We start from the raw sequence: 18,631 nt of genomic DNA, 5'->3' as shown, positions 1-18,631 counted from the left end.
ATGTTAGTGTTGTTGTTAGTGGTGTTGTTGATGTTGTTTAGTGGTGTTAGTGTTCTTGATATGGTTTGTTGATGATAGTATTGTTAGTGTTGTTGTTAGTGATGCTAGTATTGTTGTTAGTGGTGTTGTTAGTATTGTTAGTGTTGTTGTTAGTGTCGTTGTTGGTGTTGTTAGTATTGCTTGTGTTGTTAGTATTGTTAGTGTTGTTATTAGTGTTGTTGGTGTTGCTAGTGTTGTTGTTGTTAGTGTTGTTGTTAGTGTTGTTGTTGGTGTTGTGGATGCGTCTCCCCGTTACCTCGCGAGGCCGCGGGGCTCGTGACGTCACGCATGTAAACAGCGCGCGTGACCGACCCGCGCCGCGACCACGTGAGGGAACTACTTCCGGGCACGTGACCCCCCGGCCCGGAAGTTGATCTCGGAGTTCCACGTGGGGGGCAGCTTGGACCTCGTCCAGTCAACGAGCGCTGCGTTCCAATGGGCCCCGAGTCGCGGGGGGTCGCCGTGGGCCGGCTGGCCCTGGCCGGGGTCCTGGCCGGCATCGCCGTCTGCTGCTGGTACCGCTCGCGCAGGCAGCGGCCGCAGCCCGGCCCAGGTAAGCAGCCGAGAAGACTGAGCACGCTTCGTGATTCGGAATTGTTACTGGTAGGAACCTCCTGGTTACACCACCAGCCCACAGGGGATTATTGTGTCCGTCCGTCGTGCATCCAAAAATGGGAGGGGTGGGGCTGGGTGTGGAGGGGCTGGGTGTGGAGGGGCTGGGTGTGGAGGGGCTGGGTGTGGAGGGGCTGGGTGTGGAGGGGCTGGGTGTGAAGGGGCTGGGTGTGAAGGGGCTGGGAGGGGTGGGGCTGGGTGGGCAGGGGCTGGTCACCCCGTGGTGCCCTTATAAAACTCAACGTTTAACCTACTCACGCCGACTTGTGCCCGCCCTCACAGTCGGGCATATTTGCGGAATACACCACGCCGCCGTTGACCCTGGCCATTGACCGAGCAACCCAACGTTCCTACCAGCTTTCTCCGCAGGAATGTGTTTGGGTCAGAGATTCTGCTCCTCGTCCACTCGACACAGCCAATGAGTAAAGGGTCCATCCATTTAGTGCGTACGCATGGAGGGGGGAGGGGGTGGTTAACCCAAACGCGTACGCTTGCGTATGGGGGGTCTACTGACAATGTACGCATAGGAAACGGGGGGGGGGGGGGTGAAGCCTCGATAATAATTTGTTTACATTGTCCTTCAAATTAGATAGTCCGGCGGTGGACTATCTGTTTGCTTAAACACGTTAATATTACTTTTAATATGATTATTCATCCTTGATCGTTTCTGCGTGGATTACATATCGGCCGTTCTATAGGATTCGGGGGGTGCGTCAGGCATACGTACGCAGGTGGGGGTGGGGGGTAAATAGTCCGCGTGCGTACAGGTAAGGGGGTTGGGGTCAAGTTTTGACAGATTTTTGCGACCTACTAAAACACTAAATGGATGACCCCAAAGCTGTCACGTAAACGAACGTGCACAAAGCATTACGGCGACTACACGGCAGTGTGTCAGCAGATCAATTCACAACTTTAAACTAAAATCTGAAAATGTCGTTTTCGTTATTCTGGCAACTGCCTGATGACGCTGGCTGTAACTACCAGCGAAACGTCGTACCAACGAACTGTTAAACGTTGCCGATATTACCGGCGGTGCTGCTGTAGCCGTCATACATCGGCTCGTTTGCTTACGTGACAACTTTAATCATTGGCTGTCGGGTGGAGGAGGGTTTATGACACACGTTTTACTTAACGCGATCGGACCCAAATATCAGTTACAAAGTCAGCTAAGAAGAGTTGAGTCTGGTACCATTCTGCAGGCTCTACATTAAGAGACTACTAATATATGCAACAGCAACACGAGTCGCAGCATGTCAAGCGTATGTTGTCTATTCAAATGGACAACGTGCTTGCATTTCGCGAAGTGGCTGCTGCGTTGGCAGTGGTGCAACACTGCTCGCAACGTCGCGGGCGGGCGTAAGCGTGGCGAGTGCCGCGCCGTGCGTCTCACGCACATCTCACGCACGGCGCGTGAGATTTCACGAGCGCGCCGTATTCCCCCGTCCCTCCCGTGTGTCGATAGCAGCACGTTCCGTGCGGACTGCAGCCACCCTGGAGACGCGCGACGATGGGCCGCGCCGGAGCCGCACAGCTGCCGCTGCCTCCGCGAGCACCCCGCCACCCGCCAGCCGCGAGCTGCACGCGTTGCTGGGGGCGCTCCTGGCTCCCCCCGACACGGAGCTGCTGCGGCGAGCCCTGGTCACCCTCGCGGGCCGCGCCGCCTTCACCGCCGCCCAGGTGCCAGGGTCGGCCACGCCGCTGGGAAGAGATTGAGGGACCCCCCCCCACCCCCTCTTCTACCCCCCCCCACCCCCTCTTCTACCCCCCCCCCACACTTCTACCCTCCCACCCCCTCTTCTACCCCCCACCCCCTCTTCTACCCCCCCACCCCCTCTTCTACCCCCCCCCCACTTCTACCCCCCCACCCCCTCTTCTACCCCCCCACCCCCCTCTTCTACCCCCCCACCCCCCTCTTCTACCCCCCACCCCCTCTTCTACCCCCCACCCCCTCTTCTACCCCCCCCTCACTTCTACCCCCCCACCCCCCTCTTCTACCCCCCACCCCCCTCTTCTACCCCCCCACTCCCCTCTTCTACCCCCCCCCACTTCTACCCCCCCACCCCCTCTTCTACCCCCCCACCCCCCTCTTCTACCCCCCCACTTCTACCCCCCCACCCCCTCTTCTACCCCCCCTCTTCTACCTCCCCCTTCCCCACCCCAGGTTTAGGTTTCCACTCAGAGATCGTCTTCCGCCCTTCACAACTCAGGGTATCTTTGCAGCCGGGTCTCTGTCCAGGTTTGGCGTCCCGGAAAATAATGTCTGCACTCGGCACACCACGTCTTGTTTCAGAAATCAGAATCTTTGATACTGGAGGAATCCGATGAGCTGTAAAGCTATTTTTCACAGATGTCGAGTAGTTTCACAGATGTCCAGTAGTAGTTTACCGCTCACTATGGCGGTGGCGACTAGTCACGTGCCGCCGACTTCGGCCTAACCGGCGACCCGGAAAATATTCGGTGAACAATTTAGCGTGGGCCACATCAACTGCATTGTCGCTCAATCACCGTGCCACGAAACACGGATGAAAGTTTCAAGTTTATTTTGTTGAACCAGGTGTGAATTCAGGAGACCAGGATGAGTCTCCGAAATGAGAAAAGCAAAACAAATAAAATAAAGCACATTTATAAATCATAACAAAAACTGTCACATGAGAAATCGAAAATCTTTCACAAACATAAATCAGTGTTAAATAATAAATTCAGTGTGCCACAATTTGGCTCGGGCAGCTTTATTTTTAGAATGATCAGGGTACAATTACAAATTAAGAAACATATTAAACTCGCCTTTTGCCCATCCAAGGACGGGTGTATTGCAGTAAATCTGAAACTTGCAAGCGAAAAGCAGACTGCGACGTGATATTCATCACATTAATGCGTGTGCAATTTGTAAGTCTGCAGTGACACAGACTTATTTCATGTAAAGGTTATAATCCCTTGTTCATCATGACGTCCTTTTTACTGCTATTTCTCAATAGCGTTGCGGAGATGGAGTGACGTGAGGGTTCTGCCGTTGTAGTGATGGTTATAAGTTGACGCTGAGGAGGGGGCAGGAGGCGCCTCGCCCCCCCATGTGGAGCGGCGTCACCTGCTAATTATTAATGCAGGGGGGTGTCCATTTGGAGGACGTTACCTGTTCATGATTATTCATGAGGGGGGCTGTTCGATGTGGAGTGACGTCACCTGCTCATGATTATTGAGGGGGGCTGGTAGACGTGGAGTGACGTCACGTGCGGGACACACAGACATTCTTGGCGCATTGTAGTAAATATAAGGTGACTATTGTGCTCATATGTAAACAGACATGTGTACATGCCAAATTCTTAGATGCACAGGTCGTGAAACCGCGAATCCAGGTACCATCACAGGTCGTGACCCAACCCTGACTGCCCCACCCCTTCCCCAATCCCAGGAGGAGATCCGTGCGGTCGGGGGACTGGGCGTGATCATGGGCTGCATCTCCAACGAGGACGCTGGCGTGCGAGAGCAGGCGCTAAACACGCTGAACAACCTCGCCATGAACATGGCCAACCAGGAGGTTCTGCAGGTGTGGCCCTGACAGCACATGCGGGCACACCAGGGATAGGATGTAACCACACACACCTGGGATAGAATCTAACCATGCACACTCCCAGCCTACGTGAGCTGTGACCAGGAATCGATCTCAGGTCACCTGGTTTGTAGCGCAGTGCAGTAACCACCTGCATCACCTCTCCCCCCCATGGTACACTTCTCGTCGGTGTGCGACGCGGATTGTGGAGACCCCTCCCCCCAACTGTGGTAACGCGTTGGGAATGGTCATGCCCTTCGCCGTCTCCATCGCCGTTGTGTTCCACAGGAGTACATTCCTCAGGTGGTGCGAACGATCGCCGGCAGCGACGCTCACCCCGACGTTCAGGTAGCCGGGCTGCGTCTCCTGACCAACCTGACCGTCACGGACCAGTACCACGGCCAGTTTGCGGGGACGCTGCCCGACCTATGGCCCCTCATCGACAGCGACAATACGCAGGTGTCGCTGATGTCACATTTTGACCACACACTCACAGGTGTCGCTGATGTCACATTTTGACCACACACTCACAGGTGTCACTGATGTCACCTGACCCCACACATGCGAGTGTGTACGGATCTTAAGATAAAATTTAAGTGACAGTGTTGGTGATTATGAATCGTTGCATATGCAACGAAGCCAAGTGTGAATTTACCCTTAGAGGGGATTGTTTACAAGGTTTCTGTAAGTTGTGAACACCCAGAGGAATCCATCTCTTTTAATATGAACGCCACCCTGTGGACATTGTATCGACAACAGGCCACAATATGGAGAAGCAGCAACTAGATTAGTCCAGATTTGGGCAACTAATTCTATTTAATTCAATAGGAAAGTGGCAACCATTTCCTGATAACAGTCACTGGTAAGAGTTGCCAAACAAATGCCCTTATGCATCTGAGCTGTTTCAGCTCCAGCAGTAAAAACATGTGAAGGGGTCGTAGCATTGCCACCGTCTCTGTCTCTATTGCAGCTACAAGCCCTGAAGCTGTTTGTGAACCTGTCCGGGAATGCCGACATGAAAGCAGACATTCTCAGCCTGCCGGTATGGACTTGTAACTTGAGCATGTCTGCCAGTTGGCATCGTCAAACCCGCGGCAATTCACACTTTTGCTGGCAACGTTACACATCAATGATCAATCTTAACCACGGGCGGCAGTGTTGGTGATAATGACGAATCTTTCCTCCTCTCCCCACAGGTGGCGAGCTCCTTTCTGAGGCTGCTCGAGGCCGAGGGGAGCGTGGAGGTAACGAGCCGCGTGCTCTTCCTGCTGAAGAACCTCGCGGCGACGACGAGGGCAGCGGATGAGGACGGTGCGGAGCCGGGCTCACTGCGCGCGCTGCTGTTGGACGGGCGTACCGAGGTGTGCGCCAGCGTCTACCGGCTCACGCGCCACGAAGACGACGGCCTCAGAGAGACGGCCTCCAGCGTCCTCGGCAGCTTCGTGACGTAGCTGCGCGGCGATCGGCCTTCTCGCTCAACTTACAATGCAGGTAGCCATCGCTTGAGTCCAGGTTTGGTTTTGAGGTTGGGCCACGTAGTGGTAGTTTTACGTCAAAATTCTTGTCATTAAACCTCCACCACCCGACGCGATTGTCGTATTTGCAAAGTTGTTATAACGCTACTGCCAGCATCACGCCCGCAGTGTTTGTGAAGGTGATAGTTTTGTAGGGTGGTGGAGGGTTCATGACAAGAACGTGTATGTAACTACCACTACGCAGCCTAACCCAAAAATATGGATCAGCCTTCTCCCTTGATGGCGTCCATGGCGGTCGGCACAAGTAAAGTACAATAGATTTTACTGCACTCTCCCCTTCTGCCTGCATCGTAACTCCCCAAGTGCGTGTACCGATTACGTTTACACGACAGCCTCGCGCAGAATCTTGATATGCAGTTGTGTAGCGGTGCTTGACAAATGCCATGGATCACCATTTAAGCCCCATTTATACCTCGCGTGCATGGGGTCGGCCACAGCGGTCAGCCACAGGGGTCACTTGCAAGGGATCTTGGAAGTAGATCTGTGAAAGCGTGGGTTGTTCTCTAACGGAAAGGGTTCCACACAGGTGTCTGGGTTTCCAAGTGGCACAATGGAGGGAAAAAAAATATTTTTTTAAGAGAAGGCATGGCCTAGAAGAGTAGGTCTACCACCAACAACCACACCACTGCAAAGTAATTTCCACGAACATTTATTTAAAGTTTAACATTCTTTTTTAAAAAAACCTGACGACCGCTTCAATATATATAAAAAAAAACCTAAAACGCATGCTTATTGTGGTCGTAAAATAAATCGGCAGGGGTGGCGGCTTACAACACGACGGATGGAGGGAAGGAGCAAAGCCTGGTCAGACAGGTCCAAGCCACCAGGTAGATGGCTCTGAATGGAGAGGCCCACCAGCACCTGGGCGTATCTACTGCTCTCCGAATATCCACAGGATGTTGACGCCAGACATGCCCAGGTTCGCCCGTCTGTGGAGACAAAGGGGTGGGGGGAGCGTTAGCAATGCGCGAGACGCGGTCTTCAGAAATTCTGTACCTGCCTTGCGAGTGTTCCCAAAATCTATAATCACCTTTAGCACAACACTTCACTTGCAGGAAAATCAAGTCGTGATGATGATCGTGAATTGTAAGTGTTTGACATAAGCCTTAAAACAACGTAAGACTTTAGGATGGCCGTGCCCTGTAAGTGAATCCAATCCACCTCTGAACTGTTACCCAGGTTCAGTAGTTTGTTGCTATTCGGATTATAGGCATCACCTCAACAATATTTATACCCAATTTGAGTGTTCTGGCCCTTCTGTAGCAATGAGTAGCATTTGCATTAGGAACAATCATCTAATACATTACAGTATCAGCCACAGTGAGATCCCAGACAAATTCACATTGGAATGAATACCACCATTATCAAAAAAGACAGACCCCCCGTGTAACCTTAAGACTGTTGGGGCAAGTGCTGTTAGTGAACACCTGTTAAGGGCACCACGGCACAACGGTGTGGGTGGCCAGCACCACGCCAGGCCGCCTTTGTCTCCCGAGTGGCGATGTTTACACACCGCACCAGGTACTCATTTGAAGCTGAGTCGACCTCGGGGAGGCCTAGATAATCGTCACTACTGTTGACCATGAGTGGGAATCAGAACCGAGTCGCCGGGTTCGTAGCGTAGCTCGCCAACTGCAACACTACCTGTACCAATAAAGAACAAGAATACATACCCAAGCATCCCCGATTCCTTTGTCTTGACGATGTACAAAAACATCAGGATGGTGTGAAACAGGTTATTCCGTCCCTGAAGGAAGAGAAACGATCGCTGAACCCCAACATCGCCGCCACCTTGTGAATTTTGTTTACGAGAAACTGGTGAAGGAGACGGGGTGCAGGTTGAGGAACGTGAGCGCCGGTCGGGGTTCTTTATTTTCTGACGGGGCCACGTGACGTCACATGCCGTTCCAACGCCATGGTGTCAGATGTTATGATGTCACACAGTGGAGCACCATTGTTACCTTGGGCAGCTCGAGCGCCGTGCCATGGTACACCAGCTGGTAGTTTGCTGGATTGGTGCTGATCTGGTGAATGTACAGCCCCTGCTGCTGGCTGCTGGCATCTGAAGGAAAAGAGGAAGTCCCAACGGGGAGTCACGCGAGCGTCGTGGCGACTGGGGAGAAGCGCTTGCAGCTGCGTCACTCCGGCCTTCAGGTTCAACTTGAATTTGAACGTCCCGCGGCAGAGACGTCCACGACATTCACAAGTGGACATTTGAACCTTATGGCGGGACCCCGGGGTCCCGAATAAACGGAAGTCAAAATCGTAATTAATTAAATTATTGTTGGCGACTCCGTCCCACCGCGCACATAAACGCCGCGACCCACCTGGTGCGGATCATTCTGTTGTCGTCCAAGCGCAGCGAGGACGAATGCGCAGAAGAAACAAAACTTTGATTAGCGCATCGTGTAGAGCTCGTCGAGAGGAATAGATTGCCGTATCGTTCGCTTTCAACAGACAAAATGACGTCGCAACGCAGTTTATGCGAGAGCCGGGGGCTTATGGGACCCCAGGGTCCCGCCATAAGGTTCATTTATAGAAAGCCCGGCGTACGACGGTGGAAACAGCGACCACACCTATTGACCATATCGCAGTGAACGACTGTGATGTACTTTAACAATCATTTACAGCCCTTGGTCAATACACTTTTGGATGAAGACGTATCCAGTCTTATCTATGGGGTTGTGTAACCGTACTCCTCAATGCTGCTCACTGTGGGTCTGTAAGGTCAGGTGGGGGCCTACGACCGGTTCGGGTGTCGCTGTCCACCGATGTCAGCCGTGATCGAGAATTGAACTCGGGTCGGCTGTGGGGTTGAGTCACCTGGCTTGTTGGGGCTGCGCTGGAAGTGCTGGGAGGTAAAGGTTTTCCCGTCCGGGTAGCGAGGGTTTGGAGGCAGCCTCGAGTCGAGGTAAGTGCACAACATGTGCATCACCATCTGATGCAGACACACGACAACAGCTGGATAAAGGCCTCCCCACGCAAGTGTCAGCAGTGGGAGTTGTTTCACCGCACTGCACGGAGGGTGGCCCCACCCCCCAACGCCGTCGTGTGGACATGGGCCGTGCGCGTGCTCTGTGCTCACCACCGCGTCGGTGGGCAGGTCCGCGTCCCACTTGCGCCCGCGGTAGTCTCCGCCGCCGTTCCAGCGGAACGCGCTCATGCAACCGCCGTCGGCCAGGTCTGTGACGAAAAACGACAAACGTCAAGTTGAAAGCCGTCAGGATCATTCGTGGTGCCGAGAGGTCAACTGCAAAACGGGCTTTGCCTGCCGAGACCCACAACACGTGAGATGCGTCGCACGTCTCACAAACAATCAACACTCGGTGCTTTTGCCACCATGGACGGCTACGTGCCTTAATTTGAAATTGGGGGGGGGGGGGGCAGGGGGGGTGTTGGTGAGGTGTGTGAACATCTCACCTGCAAGCCCTTTTAGGGAAAGCCGGTTTTGCAGTGGGAATAAACGTCAAGTTGTCAACACGCGGACCTGTGCAGCAGTCACAGGTGATGTTTAGACCGAGGGATTAACTAACGTACGGCTGGGTCCATGGTAGAGTTTACGGGAAAGAGGTAATCAGTTTCTTTGAGTATTGCAGTTAAGATTATTTTACAGCCCCTTGTCAATTCACTGCTGGATGAATGCCTCCCCACACATTGTTGATCATGGGGATTGTTTAACGATACTGAAACCACACTGGTCAGAGATTAACGAAATAAGAGCCGCAGTCTTAATACTTGACCAAACTGCCACAGGTTGTCATCAACTAGACTAAGCCTTTTGCCTAATGACTCCTGTTTATTGTTCAGCACCCGTGAACAGACTTGCCATGTTATGCCGAGTGCTACAGACGTCATTATTATTGAGACTAAATTAACATCGGGAAGCCACGCTAGAGAAAAAAAACGGGACGGGGGTGGGCAGCACCTTTAATCCTCTCCCACAGATACTCCTGGTTGGCCGTCACGTCCAGGTAGAGCAGCACGCGCGGGAGGGTAGGGATGGCAGCCGCCTTGAGGAGCACCGCCTGCCGCAAGCTGGGCACGCTGGATTCTGCCAGGGAGACGCATGGCTGGGGTGACATACCCGTGTTACACGCGCACCCTTGGGACACCCGCACCGGTGTGGTGACGCACCTGTGCATCGCTCACACACCCTCAGGCACGTGTGTGACACGGTCGTGCCCACACAGGTGAGATGACGCACCTGTGCGACGCTTGCACCCACGGGCACGTGTGTGACACGGTCATGCCCACACAGGTGAGATGACGTACCTGTGCGACGCATGCACCCACGGGCACGTGTGACACCGACACACCCATGCGAGTGATAGGATACGACATAAGTTTACACAATTAGATGACCGTCGTGAAATCTATTTCCCGTAACTCTGTGACCCTGTTTGTTGCGTTTGTGCTTTACTGCACTTCCAATAGGAAGAGTAATTGTTTACGAGCTGCTCAACTGCAGTTCGCTCCACATGGGCCTGCCACGAGTCTTCCAATCATTGCAACATTGCAATTTATAACGATTACGACCCACACGAGAAATCATTAAAAACAAATGCCCGAGAAAATGTGACGATGTGGCACACCACCAGGTTAATGGGCAGTAGCTCTTCACTCACAGCTTTATTTTTTAAATAAATAAATAAAAGCTTCCTTTTTTTTATAACATAAAGCATTAAATATTAAACAAGTGATGTTTACAACAACAATATAAAAATGGACAATACAGCACTATTGTGGAACCTTGCGTCGTTAAATAAACCACGGTAACACCGTATCGTGGCAGCTCTACACACGGGGCATGTTTATTATTATTATGCTTGTGCTCGTTCACCCAGGAAAGCCTCGCCGAGTCTCGCGACACTTTCAGGAGGTTCCTGCCAAGTTTTCGCAGCAGCGGGCGCGATGACTGCCGTGCATAATCCCAAATGAGCGATTGGCGGGAAATGTTTCAAATTCTGACCACGATGCCTGCGAATGACGTCACGGGATACCTAACGTCCGCTGTGAGCGAAGCAGTCGCCGCGTGGTATCTTCACAACCGCAACATTAACCGGGGCGGCCGCTGTATTCGAACCGCAAACCTCTGCAACGAGCGGCTAACGCGCCACGTCCCGACGCCCGCGGCACCCCACATGGGCGTGCGACCTTACCGCCAACCTGCAGCTCCGGGCAGCCCAGCCGACGCAGATGCCTATTCACGATCCCCACCTCCTTGACCAGGGGCACCAGGATCGTCTCGCTGATCCACTGCACCCTCGCACCGCGACACAAGAGAGCGCGCGTCGATCGTCACACACCGCCCGCCCCCCCGAGCAAGAAGCAGCAGCAGGGTGAGCACAATTAAGTACTCGTCGGAGATGGGGGCAGGAATACAGTGCACTGCACGTAAACGTGGACTTTTTTGTGGCAAACAAATAAAAAAGTCGCTTTTTTATCCCATTCGTGAAGCTCAAAACTATAAAAGCGTGAAAATCGATGCTGCTTTGTGGTTATCTGCACGCTGCACAGAAACGTCACAAGATGGGCAGCGCCAGTTGAGTACCACAGACCAATGAGTTGCATTGGAGTGTCTTAACAGAGTCGTCTGTCAGTGCGGTTGGCTACGTTTGGTGCAAAAGAGGTTCGACATGTATACACACGTACAATTGTGGTTTTATCCCCAAGTACCGCACCCCCGAGTTAACCCGCCATTGAAGACAAGAGTAACGGGCACCGGTTCCATGAGCGCACTGCATGCCCGCTGCACTCACGTTGCGGAGACTGGCGACCCACGAGTCGAGGTTCTCCAGCTGCTGCCGGCTCGTGCCCACCTTGGCCCACACCTGCACCATGAGGCGGGCGACGCAAGGGAACGATGTCAGAGCCATGCAACGCACGGCACGCCCAGCCCACCTCGTGTGTCCATGATGGGTTCATAGTGAGCGTGAAGTCCAAAATAATTAAGGAAAGGGTGGTGGCGTGGTGGCTCAGGTTCGAAGGCCGACCTGGCACCACTGAAATCCTGGGTTTAAATTCAAGGAGCCACCTGTGATTAAACAAGGGTTCTCCAGTGCAGTGAGTTGATGGTCTCATCCCAGTTACCAATGACTGCACAAATAATAAAACATCATTAATTATGGTTCTGCGCTTAACGAGGCTAAAGTTCAGTTCTGAAAATTCAAAACATCAATTTAACTGTCATGCGATGAACGATAGTCTCGGTGGCAGAGCAGGTGGGAAAGTGCTACCACCATGGACCACAGTTCACAAGGAAGGGTCTCAGAAAGTTGGGGTATCTCCTTCAAAGGGGAATTCTCTCCAACACTAAGGGCCGTACTGCTCTGCGTGAGATCCGATTGAACACTTTGTTCCGTGACGTGACGCCGAAAGCATAACATTAAAGTTTTTTTTTTAGTGTCATACCATTTTATAAAAAAGTTTGACTGGCTGGCACGCGGTGGGGGGGCGGGGGCAAGTGTGTGGTGGTGACATCGCTATGCACATCTGCGTGGTGGTGACATCACCTGCAACCCACAGCGCTGAACCCGGTTCGTGCATTGCGGTGACGTCACACCTCCCCCTCAACCCTAACCGTGTAAAAAATATTATAGAAAATAATTCACCTACTTAAAAAACAAATCAGCGTCGTGAATTTGATTTGTTATTATAATAGCGGCATTGCAAATATAAACTCCCAACGACTCCAGAATAGACTAAACAACATCGAAGGGCGCAATGCCAGATCCACAAATACGAAGGAGACATAACAGCGGCGATACACTCCACTGCTCATGACGTGATTATCTGGCTTGACCACCTGAATGTGAAATTGTAGTTGTTGCTCTGCATCTACATCAGCAGCCATACGAAAGAAGACTCGTGTCCCCTCTGCAGGAACTGGCGATAGCAACTCGACACTGCCGAGTGCTAGGCTCTGACAGCCAGCCAGCGATTGAGCGAGCGACCGGTGCCAGGTGGTTGGAGCTACCTCGTCGGCGGCGGTGGTGGCGCCGGCGTCCGCCTCGTCGGTGCTGTGCGCGGACGGCTGCGTGGAGCGGCAGGCCGGCTGGTAGGCGTACTTGCGCAGGCTCTGGGCGCACTCAGCGGGGGACTGGCTGTAGGCCCAGGCACCGGCTCCTCCCGCGGGCACGCTCCACTCGGCCATGCCTAGCCACCCAACACGAGGATTTTCCGTTTCTGATGTGACAGCGTCGTTTTTGCACCAATGCCTATTGGCTTAGTTGCTGCAATTAAAAACAGTAAAAAACAAAGTCATTTAAACTTAACTGAACAAGCACCGGCACGAGAGTCATCAAAATGTCAGGGGTGCTGTTTGTTCGTGACTGGCGGGGCGGTTTGGCCCATGCTCAGCAATCGTCATTTAAAAAGAAGTAACCACAATGGGGGGTCAGAAGACAGGAACCGATGATAAGGGGTACAACTCATATGGATTAGACGAGAGACGGACTCGGAGGGGTGGAGGAAATATGATAGCTCTTTAGCAGCCTCATGTTTCTTTGATTTTAGGCACGTTTTGGTTACACCCCTTCCTTGCCTTGTCACCCCCTCTTCCTTAAATACTTACCTTACCCCATCCGGTGGCACGCCGGCTTATTTGGGGCAGTGGGCCTGCTCCCCATCCCTCTACCCCCTGCTTTCCATAACCGGTTTAGCTCATGTTGACGGTTCGAGCAGGCGACACAACGTGATGTAACAGGCCCGCTCTAACTCTAATTATTATTGACTCCAAGTGCGACACCGCCCCACGGAGCAGCCCGCGCACCCAGCTGGCGCCGCCGCTGCAGCTCCTCCTCGCCCTGCATGAAGCTGTGCAGCGTTTTCTGGTCCGTGATCAGCTCCTCGGGGCCCAGCACCGCCGCCGGCCCAGCGGGGGACGTGCGGTAGCGCAGCCGGAGGCCCGAAGAGTCCAGCGAGCTCTCGAGGGGAGACGTAGCGCCCATCGGCCTGGCCGGGGAGCCGGGGCTGCCCTGTGTGAAGACGGGCGAAGGCTAGGTTTGATGACTGACACAAACTGCAAGCAATGCCCTGTGGCGTTGAGAAAAGTAATAATACCCTTTATTTTACACAGAAAAGCCAAAGTCTCAAGACTCTTTTTCATAAGGGTCTTGCTGTATGGCATATGTTTGTATGATTGCAGTGGAGGGCTGGTAACACTCAAATCACATCGCAAGCCTACAACACCTGGAATTCCCAGGTAGCCTCCCATAATAAGTACTAACCAGGCCCCAAGCCCAGCTTAGCTTTGGAGCTCTGCTGAGATTGGATTATTCATCTCATGATACGACACTGCTATCACAATCATAATAAAACTGGACAAAAAGACAAAACACACGTTTGTTGTGTTTAGCTGACAGACATGCACACGTGTATGTGTGGCATCACTCATGCGCACCTGTCCGTAGCCCAGGTGTGAGTAGGAGTAGGGGGGCACAGGGGAGGCAGCCGAGCTGCTCATGGCCGAGGAGACGGATGACGAGGCGAGGGAAGAGGGGAACCCTGACCCCCCTAGGGAGCTAGCCGGGGAGAATCGGGGGCTGGGGGTGAAGGCGCGCCCTGGGCTGTAGCTCAGCACGCTCTGACCCTGCAGGGCGGGGGGTGGCGGGGAGCTCACGGGGGTCGCGTCCGCTCGCCTGGGAGACACGCCGCTCAGCAACGCTGCGGGAGCAACACACACACGGACATTAAAGGGACACGTGGCACTCAAGGCAAAGCTCCCGTGTAGCTTGCGTGAGAGAAGTGCTGTCAGCGAGCACCTATGAAGGGTGGTATGGCGTATGAGACAGCAGTGTGGTCAAAACCATGGCCATCTCCCCTGTGCTGTTTACACAATGCACCAGGAACTCATTTAGCGTTTTCCAAAATTTTATTATCAGTGTTTCGTCATGAGACGGAGAGTCCATTCGGATCTCTCGCACATCAGCGCAACCCTTCGTGTTACAGGGTGGTCCACGGAAGTAAAATTTATCCAAATTAAGTGCGGACCCAAATTTAATGCGATGGGTTTTCTCGTGCAGCCATTGGTGACCGGGCGAGACCACTAAGTAAACACACGAGAGAACCCAGTTTAATTACAGACAACTGACAAGAATCAGCACGAGGATCTCAGCAGTGCCAGCTCAGTGCCGACTTCTGAGACACCCGATCGTGATGGCAAAACGATCACAATGAAGATGAGCTTAGACCTACCTATCCGTATCACTCTATATTGATCATTAAAAGTGCACACGCGTTGGGTTGATTGTGGCTATACCTGCACGCTGCGGGGAGGTTCCGTTGGCGGCAGGAGGCTGAGGGAGCGAGCAGCGGCAGTACCTCCACAGGTTGAACAGCGAGCTCACGCTGCACAGCACTGCCAGCGCCGACTCTGCGGGGGGTACAAATCACGTCACACGCGACTCGGTGCGCCCACTCCCCCACTTTTCAAACGCCTTCTCGGTCACCCACTTAACCTGCAATAGCACTCACCCGCTCATCCGCACGCTCACCTCTTGGCCGCCCTCCTATCCACTCACCCACTCGCTCGCACACATACTCATGAAGTCATGATCAGTATCTGCCATGATCAGTATCAGCCATGATCGATCTACTACTGGATGAAGACCACCCCAAGCCGTCGCCTTCTCTCACAACCCTGCGATGTAACAATCCGCCTCCAATTGTGCACAGGAGCCGATATAATCACTCCATCTCAACGGTGGATGTCGGGCGCATTCCCTCGACCACAGGTCGTCGCCCCTGACAGCGGGCGTGTCCTGCCTGAGCCCGCTTTTTTACGTCAATGCGATGTCTCTGACTCGCGCTAAGTTCTCAGAAACGTGGGACACTCGTAAAATAAAGTGTAACAACATATGAAAAGTTGAGTGGTGTGCTTAGAAGCGTGGAGGTGCAGGCTTGGGATCACACCGAGAGGCAGAGAGATCACCGCATGAGCAGTAGAGACACTCGTGGATAAATTCAAGACCTGTACTCACCCAGATAGTACACCATGAAGTAGTTCACCCCAAAGTACTGAGCAAACATTTTGCTTGATCTGAAAAGAGACAAAAAAAACAGCCAGAGCTGGAATGATTTCCCCTCCTCACTGTGATACCATAAATTATCACAAATTACGATAATTTAATTCAAATGCTTTTGTCAAATATGCTCTTTCATTAGGTGACAAAGCATGATGCTTTCCCACCTGATGACGGACGCTTGTGTTGCGCCCGAAGCGTCGTGATTTGTTTTAGTTTCTACCTACGTGACTTTACCGAAGGTATCAAAGAGTATTGATTGCTGCAGTCACGAAAGCTTCAAATCAAGATTGAACACTTTCATTGTTGTGCTGCTACACTCGCATATGAATCATTTGGCGGGACCCCGGGGTCCCGCAAAAATCAGGTCAATAATTATTATTTTTCAGTCCACCCACTCGTGATCCCGACAGCAACGCGCCGCCCGCCCAGAATCGCGCCAACAAGCGCCAGCAGCAGCAGGCGGCGATCGACACGATGGGCGCCACCCCACCGGCCAAACACGAGCCCCGGGGGGCGTCCGCCGCAGTCGCACGACGCCCTCCGGTCAGCCGTCGATCCTCAGCTTCTTTGCCAAGGCGAGCCCGCCCCCGCAGTGAATTTAACGTGTTTATGTAATTTTTCAACTTATTACGAAACTTAGTGCCCCGAGTAGCTCTCGACGAGGCCAATCGATTGACACTAGTTTTGTTGTCGGTAAGGCAAGACTCGTGTCGCTACGCGGTTTTTCCCACCCCGGGGCAGTGATGGGGACCCCGGGGTCCCGCCAATTGCTTCATATGTCGAGAAAGCGGCAGGTGCTCACCCCCTCACCCGATACAAAGCTTTGTGGTTGCTCAACGTATCGCTCAGCTAGGAACCCGGCTTAAGATCGCCGCCAAGATTCCCTCCCCAGGCCATTGTGACCCGACGTGGTCCCACGCGACCTGACACAACCTGACGCGACTTCGCACGACCTCACTCACAGGTCGAGGCAGGCGATGGCCGCCAGTGAGAGGTGCAGGAGGCCCCAGGCGAGGCGGACCCCGCGGCCCTGCGCCTCTCGCCGCTGCGCCATGTCCTGCGCGATGCGAGCCACCCGCGCCTCGGGGCTCAACCCCCCGGCGCTCGGCGGGGGGGCCCTGACGCCTGTGGCAGAGGAGCAGAGAGAGAGGTGGGTAGAAGAATTAGAGAGACTGCAGGTGATACAGGAACACGGAGGTAGAGTGGTGGTGGGTAGAGGTCTCTAACGATAGTTGGGTAGAGGGGGGGTTACGGGGCATGATACGGTGGTAGAGGGATACAGCGACACGCAGGTTGGGTGTACACAAGGATATGGAGGATCGAGAGGATGCGGGAAGACGTTAATGTAGAGGGGATGGGGGGTGCAGAATTGGCGGGAACACGGCACGCACTCATTACGGGGATCACGGACGGCCCTCGCTCGCCACAAAAACGACAAAACGCACCGCACGAGCGGATTCATGAACAACAGTGCCACTGCCAGTCGCGTTAGCCCCGGGGGTTGTTTAAGACTTCACCGCGCTGCCCGGCGCCGCTGCCGCACGCATCTCCGGCTCAGAGGCGACCCGTGGCGGGCCGCTGGGCCGGGAGCTCAAACCGCCGCGGTGTCGCGACGCAGTGCGCTCAGCGCCACGACACCGCCAAGCACAGACGAGACACCCGCTCTCTACGAGTAGTTACAGCGACGGAGAGTCGCCCAGTACGACTCAAACGACGACAACCCGCGACTCGATAAACTCGGCTCCACTCGCCGTGCGGGGAGCTGGGCGCGGCCATCTTGCCCACGTGACGTCTCAGCCGGGGCCGTCACGTGGGGTGGTTAAGCGGGCAGTACGCGGGCAGCCACTCCGTTTTCATTTCATTTCAGTTTTCATTTATTTGGTAGAGCCCTGTGAGCCATTCGGCTCTTGAATCGGGTGGAACCGCAACAAACAAAAAACATGAACAAGAAAACATCTTAAAGTGACTATGTGACTGTGCAAACAGAAAATCCAGGAAAAAACAGCAAAATATTCCTGAAAAAACACCGTACACCAACGTTGTGTGCAAAAATCCCAGTGGGATGCAAGTCAAACAACAACCACAAGACAACTTAGATTAAGGCCATGAGTCTAACTCCGTACTACAACAAACAAACTTGGCCAAACCAAAAAACGTTTTCGACATCACCAAAATTAAGCCATAAAAGCAATGTAACAGTTATCTTAGGAACTGTGACCGAATTTTCACAATAAACGACAAACAACATGTAACACCAAACCCTAGAGTCATAGCTGGCTGCATGAGTCACTCCACAACAACAGGAGCATCAGTCGGAGTATCAATTTTTTCAATGCACCTTTAAGATCAGCACACTAAATCTAAATACAGATCGTACTTTGCAGCGGTCATCCGGTGCGAACCATTTTATTTTATTTTAGGCCACTGACTAGCAGTGGCAGCTAGGGGTGTACAACTCCTCTAGAGCAGTTTTGAGTGAAGATCGCTCCGTGTCAACCGATTCGTGTGGCACAAGCACATTGCTCGTGACTGGTTTTGCTCGTATCAAAGTATAAAAAAATAACAATAAGGTTTATTGCCAGAAAGGGTAAAAATTATTATTCTTATTTTTTCTCGTGACTCGATTTCTTCAGGAGAGCCCCTGCCACGTGTCCCCTGTAGGAGGCGTAGATGGCTCATGTACACTGCAATTGAGGACGTGCCCAGCAATCATGATGGAGCGTTGGGCCAACTTTGGTCCGACAGTTCCAACCACAAGCCAACCTTGTTGGCCCAACGAGCGACGAACGCACATATGGCGTGGGTCGGACGTAATATCATGTGACCCACCACTTCAATTAATATGACCCACGACTTCATTTCATACGGCCACA

General features: G+C 53.2%; 3 protein-coding genes across 7 annotated transcripts in view; 1 reads left to right on the top strand and 2 right to left on the bottom strand.

Moving 5' to 3' along the window:
• LRRK2 (leucine rich repeat kinase 2) overlaps positions 1-396 on the bottom strand; it is a 44,303-nt gene extending 43,907 nt beyond the window's left edge. For all 3 annotated transcript variants that reach the window (XM_032954435.2, XM_032954436.2, XM_032954437.2), the window contains exon 1: positions 296-396. The gene's annotated coding sequence lies outside the window, so the exon portion shown is untranslated. The remainder of the gene's footprint in view (positions 1-295) is intronic.
• ARMC10 (armadillo repeat containing 10) lies at positions 380-7,405 on the top strand. Of its 2 annotated transcripts, none has more exons than XM_032954450.2 (6): positions 380-592; positions 2,117-2,328; positions 4,061-4,195; positions 4,487-4,657; positions 5,169-5,240; positions 5,395-7,405. In XM_032954450.2, the coding sequence occupies exons 1-6, from the start codon at positions 475-477 to the stop codon at positions 5,647-5,649; spliced, it is 963 nt and encodes a 320-aa protein (XP_032810341.1). In that variant the 5' UTR covers positions 380-474; the 3' UTR covers positions 5,650-7,405. The 2 variants fall into 2 exon arrangements, with proteins under 2 accessions (XP_032810341.1, XP_032810340.1); XM_032954449.2 differs by having other exon boundaries at positions 2,114-2,328.
• TMEM209 (transmembrane protein 209) lies at positions 6,367-17,613 on the bottom strand. 2 transcript variants are annotated; one of them, XM_032954442.2, is made up of 15 exons: positions 17,510-17,613; positions 16,721-16,883; positions 15,714-15,772; positions 14,993-15,106; positions 14,135-14,397; positions 13,505-13,709; positions 12,710-12,888; positions 11,493-11,564; positions 10,893-10,989; positions 9,659-9,784; positions 8,819-8,916; positions 8,557-8,671; positions 7,695-7,795; positions 7,407-7,480; positions 6,367-6,662 (listed from the first exon to the last, which is right to left on the bottom strand). In XM_032954442.2, exons 1-15 carry the CDS (start codon positions 17,532-17,534, stop codon positions 6,605-6,607), a joined length of 1,749 nt encoding a protein of 582 aa, XP_032810333.1. In that variant the 5' UTR covers positions 17,535-17,613; the 3' UTR covers positions 6,367-6,604. The 2 variants fall into 2 exon arrangements, with proteins under 2 accessions (XP_032810333.1, XP_032810334.1); XM_032954443.2 differs by having other exon boundaries at positions 17,204-17,525.
• Positions 17,614-18,631: the final 1,018 nt, after the last annotated feature.

The sequence above is a fragment of the Petromyzon marinus genome, chromosome 14 (genome assembly GCF_048934315.1).
Source record: "Petromyzon marinus isolate PM22_M1 ecotype Great Lakes invasive population chromosome 14, UKy_Petmar_22M1.pri1.0, whole genome shotgun sequence".
NCBI classification, from domain to species: domain Eukaryota; kingdom Metazoa; phylum Chordata; class Hyperoartia; order Petromyzontiformes; family Petromyzontidae; genus Petromyzon; species Petromyzon marinus.
Note: the sequence above shows the minus strand (reverse complement) of the source record. Positions and strands in the feature narration are given on the sequence as shown.

What these genes read in the sequence shown, in the direction of transcription:
- ARMC10 (XM_032954449.2), top strand. Translation starts at nt 475, where the DNA reads ATGGGCCCCGAGTCGCGGGGGGTCGCCGTGGGCCGGCTGGCCCTGGCC. An exon ending in CCGCCTTCACCGCCGCCCAG is followed by an intron (nt 2,329 to 4,060) that starts GTGCCAGGGTCG and finishes CCCCAATCCCAG; the next exon opens with GAGGAGATCCGTGCGGTCGG. An exon ending in CAGACATTCTCAGCCTGCCG is followed by an intron (nt 5,241 to 5,394) that starts GTATGGACTTGT and finishes CTCTCCCCACAG; the next exon opens with GTGGCGAGCTCCTTTCTGAG.
- TMEM209 (XM_032954442.2), bottom strand. Translation starts at nt 17,534, where the DNA reads ATGGCCGCGCCCAGCTCCCCGCACG. An exon ending in AACCTCCCCGCAGCGTGCAG is followed by an intron (nt 14,398 to 14,992) that starts GTATAGCCACAA and finishes TTGCTCCCGCAG; the next exon opens with CGTTGCTGAGCGGCGTGTCT. An exon ending in CCACCACCGCCGCCGACGAG is followed by an intron (nt 11,565 to 12,709) that starts GTAGCTCCAACC and finishes CTCATGGTGCAG; the next exon opens with GTGTGGGCCAAGGTGGGCAC.